Source organism: Stegastes partitus, unplaced genomic scaffold (genome assembly GCF_000690725.1).
Source record: "Stegastes partitus isolate 25-593 unplaced genomic scaffold, Stegastes_partitus-1.0.2 Scaffold14, whole genome shotgun sequence".
Taxonomy (NCBI): Eukaryota; Metazoa; Chordata; class Actinopteri; family Pomacentridae; genus Stegastes; species Stegastes partitus.
The window spans coordinates 135,371-140,897 of NW_007577745.1; the positions used below are offsets into that span (position 1 = coordinate 135,371).

The window sequence follows — 5,527 nt, forward strand, 5'->3', positions numbered from 1 at the left end:
TCTAAAGCACCTCCATGTTTTAGAAGGCAGCTTCATGAGATGCTTTACAAATTCTTACAACTTCTTCCTAAAGATGTGGAAACCTTCTTTTACTGTTTAATTCATTTGTTTCTTATTCAGGACCTTATGAACGAGGGGCTGTTTTTCCTTAAATCTGACGGACGTCTCTCAGCTTTAAACAGCATCGACCCCCTTTGGCTGTTGTTCTTTTACATGTTCTGAAACTCCATCGGGTCCTCTTGTCCTTGTGCCTGTTGTCTGTTTGCTTATATTGGACAAGAAACATATATAAGAAATATTACAAATAAAAGTCACTGATGCATTTAAAAAAGTGCTCTTAAATGGGAATGAATGGGATGAAAACTACACATCTTGCCCTTTACTACTGACTTTTACCTTTTCAGACTTTATAGCACTGATGACTGTGGACTAAATGAGCTGAAGGAAAATGTTCTCCCTTCAAAAAACTCTGCCGCTGTTACAAGCACAGTGTGTTTACTGTCAATTACTGCATAAATCCTTCACATAAAGCCTTTAAAAGTGTTTTTTTCCCTCCTGTTTGCGTGTTTCTGAGTCAATTTGGGTCAGCGAGGGTTAAACACAAGACACGACAGGGTTAACTTCCTCAGACCTGCCACCCGGATGCAGTCTTTCACATGGGTCTGACAGCATCTGGTGTGCAGAGCCATTAAATCCCACTCTCATCCCTGCAAAGCCAAACGGACGGCTGAGGGAGCCAACCGCATTCATCACCCTGAAGCCGTTGGACCAATTGCAGGGCGACGGGGGAGGGAGCTCGCCGCACTGATCTCTGTTTGCAGCATCCCTGGAGCAGCCTCTGTTGTGTGAAATACAAGAAAGGGCAAGACGGCGAGAGCTGATCCTGGGAGGCAACCGAAGAGCTGGAGGAGCGTCTCCTGGGGCCCGCCGGGATAGGGTTACCCTGCTATGTGGAGTCCGTCTTCAGAGAAAATGGCTGTTTTGTCAGTGTAAACAGCCTGAGCAATACCTGCATTGCTAAAGGGGGAAGCAGAAGAGGAGGAGGAGGAGGAGGAGGAGGAGGGGCAGACTGGAGCAAATGCTGCCTCTTCCAATGAAATTTTCCTGTCTCTAGCTAAGCCCCAGCCTGCCACAGTTCACCTCTGAACATGCATGTTGTATGTTAAGGTACGTATGCATCTCTAATCTGAGAGGACACTTGACCTGGACGTGTTTAGACTCAGGATTAGCAGTAGCTCAGCTGTTTGTGCAGGAACAACTGAACTAAAAATAACATGCATCCACAACAGCAGTGAGGCCATAAAATGATCCTAACAGAGATGGAGATGTTAGATGGTGCTCGCTCCGGCTTTGTGCAGAGCTGGAAGTGTTCAGTGAACAACAGCAAATGACTGAATCCAGCTCTTTGTTTTTCATTGGTTGGCTTCAGTTGCACATGTTCCTCATTAAGAGCACAAGCAGACAGGATGAGGAGGGAGGACTGGATCATGTGTCTATTTTCACTGCCTTCCTGTGTCACCGTGTAAGAAAATGGAAAGCAAGAAAAAAAAAAAAAGCTCCTCGTGTGTGTAAATCTTCAGGAAATTTTGCTTTTCGCTCTCATGGGATGTGTGTGTGTGTGTGGGTGGGAGGTGCATGGATATTTATGGAACCTGAGTGTGTGTGTGTGTGTGAGAGAGAGTGTGTGTGGGGGTGTAAGTCGATTTTGACGTCGGTTTGAATGCCAGCACATTTCCTCAGACTGCACGTTACAGTTGGAGCGGTTCGTATTCCTCGGTATTTATCGAGTTTGTTCTACCAATTTCCTCCTGTGCCTTTGCAACCCACATCCTGCCCCCCCAAAAAAACAAAAAAAAACACCTACCACAACCCGGCTGGCACAACCAGCCATGATTTGAATGGAAATGGAGGTGGGAAGTGACACAACGGAAATGTCAGATTTAAACAAGAAACAAAAGAAATCACACAAAGAAGCATTTTTCACTGAAGAGCCACCTATCTCTGAGGCACCTTCAGCTCATTTCATCACACACAGGGTTCAAAATGTTGTTTTTTTCCTCTTTGTTTTCTTTTCTCCAGATCTGATGGCCATCACGCCGCCACCGATGCCTCGGCAGACCCCAGACCAGTGTGTTGATCACGCTGAAGCCTGAGCGACCCTCCAACATCCACACACAGATTAAAATCATCAGCTGAGACAGTTCCACCCGACCGCCATGGCTGAAAAGACAACGGCGAGCTTTCTCTCCACGACCGCCACCACCACCACCACCACCGCCGTCCCCTTCCTCTCCACGAGCCCCGCAGCCAGAGACAACGTCACCTCCAGAACATTAATGACTGTTACCATCACAACCACAAACGAGACCAGCTTCAACGCCACGGCCTTCCCAGAGGTGGTGATCGAGGGCTCGGGGATGGGGATGCTGCTTGTGCCCTTTGGCATCATCACCGTCATCGGCTTAGCAGTGGCGATAGTAAGGAACCATTTAGACACTTGATCATTTAGTTTGGATCACTTGGATCACGTTAGTTGGTTTTTCTTTCCATTCATATCTTTCCTTCTTTGTTCCAGATGCTGTATATCCGGAAACGGAAGCGGTAAGTTTTGATTGGCTAAAGAAAGACGACCATCCTGATGATTTAAAAGCTAATTCATCACAGAATCTGTAATTCAGTTCAAACGAGTCTTAGGTATCGCTAAAGACCAGCTCTTCACGAAACACCTCTGCACTTGACAGACTGAAAACAAACCGGCCAATCACACTAGGACTTGTTCTATGGCTCTTATCCAGGTTGTTTCCTCCTGACTAGATCCTCGCTGGTGTCGTACCTGCTCTCAGATGTACGTCGCTTTGGATAAAAGCTAAATGAAACAGTGGAATTGGTCACATTTTGTAGAGACCACGTACAACATTTAGCTTGAAAAGAGTCATAACTGGGCTGCCAGGTGGCTCGGTGGTTAGCACCGTCGCCTCACAGCTAGAAGGTCGCCGGTTCACGTCCCGGTGAGTCTCCATGTTCTCCCCGTGCAGCGTGGGTTCTCTCCGGGTTCTCCGGCTTCCTCCCACAGTCCAGAAACATGCTGAGGTTAATTGGTGATTCAGGATTAAGATGTGTGTAGATGATGGATGGATGGAAGATTCATACCTTCCTCTCTACGGTTCGTCCTGCAGGTTGGAGAAGTTGAGACACCAGCTCATGCCCATGTACAACTTTGACCCGGCTGAAGAACAGGACGACCTGCTGGAACAGGAGCTGCTGGACCACGGCCGGGAAGGCAGCCTGGCAGGTCCCAATGCCAAGGTAGGCCGGGCGGCGCTGGGAGGGAAGCGTTTTCCTGCGTGTCTTCATGTGAAGCGCTCTTATCTGTTTGGCAGCAAGCTGACGGTTTGACGACCACAAAAGCCATGACAACCACCACTTCACTTGTCTCCCACATTCAGATAAACATGAATGGAAAGTTTTAAGAACAGAACTTTTTTTTTTCCAAAGTGCTTTTGAAATACTTTCCGATGCCCCAGTTGAGTTTTGTGGTTTGTGCTTAACGTGTAGATTTAAACGTGTTAATCTGCTGTTTGTTTGTTTCCAAGAGCTTTAAGTTGCTGTTTTTCTTTTTCACTGCCATAATTCTTCTTTATTTTCTTTTAAGTTTTGACTTTGGCATTATGGTAAAAGGCAAACAGGGTAAAGTATCAACCTGTGTGTGTGTGTTTTTAATCATTTCTCTTGAACCCTTTTTTTCCACAAACCTTCATTCTTTCATCTCTGTTTCAGTATCTCAAAGACTAGATGTTTGACGCTGATAAACATATTGACTAATCTGCATTAGAACAAGTGGGACGTGCCGTCTGCATCATCTTTTCCTTGAACCTTCAGCCATCTTCACCCGTTCCTTCGTGCTTCCTCAACTTTATAATCACATGTTCAGGTTCCCAGAGGCCACATGAGGCACAAAAATATTCAAAACTTCACCTTTTGTTTGACTAACTAAAGGGAAAAATCCAATCTGATGCACACATATGGAAGAGCTAATACTAATAGGTGTTTTTATTTGTTGTGCACATACTTCAAGCAACTTTTGTGCAGTAGCCAAAGTTTCATATCATGAATGTACAATCTCCAGCTTTTCTTCTATATCTGTTCCTGCATCACAGCTCAACCTTTAGCACCATTTGTTGATGCAGAGAAATACACTGAAAACAGATAAAAAGTGAAGCTTAGTTCAGATGATTTAGTTTCAGCAGAGTGTTGGACGTATATTTAAAGCTGTATGAACCTTTTTATTCCCTCTCTGTGGCCTCTGGTCTAAATTCTCTTCTAGTTCTTATAATTAATTACCGTCTCCATCCTGAAATATTATTGTCCTCAGATTAACACCATGTTGCACAGACACAAGCCAAACAACTGCAGCCACTGTTACTGTGTTCTTCTTCTGCACAACCTTCACTGAGAGTTTCATCTCCTCCACAGACTCTCACGACCTCCCAGGGGACGACGCAGAGGCCCAGCCGTCTGGTCTTCACAGATGTAGCCAAAGCCCTCAACGCTTAGCAGCTCTCCTCCATCAGCTCAGTTCGGACGCAGACCGTCGCTCAGGAAGGACAATGAAAGGGAAGCTGTTCAGGAGAGCAGCTCTGGTGGATGTTTTTCACGGTGAAAACGGCGGCGGATGCATGTACGATAAGGGAAGCATCAATCTTGCACTGTTAGCACACAAACGCAGTGTGATGCACTTTTTTAAAAAACTCATGTCGTGTCATTGCTGTTGAACTGTTGGGTAGCTTGTCAGCGGAGCTTCCACATCTACTTCCATGTTTCACAAGAGAGACGTGTAAATTTGTGTTCCAGTGATTTTGTGGTCTTTCATCTCTGACAAGCTCAAAGTGTTCCTCTCCGTTCGGTTTCTTCTTTATCCAGGATTGTTTCTGTCTGTGTGCATTAAAACTATTTAAACCGACTCAAAGAGACGCTTCGTATAAGAAACACAAACAGGAGCTGGTAGGCGTGATATTTTATTGAGAAGCGATAAAGAAGCAGAGTAACACAAATCACAAGGTAAAGAATCGTAACAAAATATATATCACAGGTTTGTGAGTTGTATTAATGAAGTGGATGAAGACATCAATAACATCACTACAAAACGGTGTTAAAGGTAAAGGTAAGGCATACACGAGGATTTCTCAAGTTACACTTCAACTTTTTCAAGAGTTGAACACGGATCAAGTACTGTACGTAACTATTATCAGTAAGATCACAGAACAGCATCGTCCCCACATGGAGTAAATATCCAGACATGAAGAGCCGCCGCACCAGAGAACCGACCGGTAGCTCCCACCGGAGCCGCTCAGAACCAGCTGGGCGTCTTTGTGCATCAACTTTAGTGGATTCAGTAAAAGGCTGCAGGTGGCTCCAGAAACATGCTGAGGTTAATTGGTGATTGTAAATTGTCCGTAGGTGTGAATGTGAGTGTGCTTGGTTGTCTGTCTCTAAGTGTAGCCCTGTGATAGACTGGTTACCTGTCCAG

The 5,527-nt window shown here is 45.3% G+C and overlaps 1 protein-coding gene across 3 annotated transcripts; it reads left to right on the top strand.

Annotated features, from left to right (window-relative positions):
- The first annotated feature begins 801 nt into the window (after window positions 1–801).
- cunh3orf18 (chromosome unknown C3orf18 homolog) lies at window positions 802–4,960 on the top strand. 3 transcript variants are annotated; one of them, XR_520477.1, is made up of 5 exons: window positions 802–1,167; window positions 2,080–2,477; window positions 2,576–2,601; window positions 3,177–3,687; window positions 4,474–4,549. XR_520477.1 is itself a non-coding variant. In XM_008289189.1 (5 exons), the coding sequence occupies exons 2-5, from the start codon at window positions 2,217–2,219 to the stop codon at window positions 4,552–4,554; spliced, it is 498 nt and encodes a 165-aa protein (XP_008287411.1). In that variant the 5' UTR covers window positions 802–1,167; window positions 2,080–2,216; the 3' UTR covers window positions 4,555–4,960. The 3 variants fall into 3 exon arrangements, 2 of the variants coding, with proteins under 2 accessions (XP_008287411.1, XP_008287399.1); XM_008289189.1 differs by having other exon boundaries at window positions 3,177–3,306; window positions 4,474–4,960; XM_008289177.1 differs by having other exon boundaries at window positions 3,177–4,566.
- Window positions 4,961–5,527: the final 567 nt, after the last annotated feature.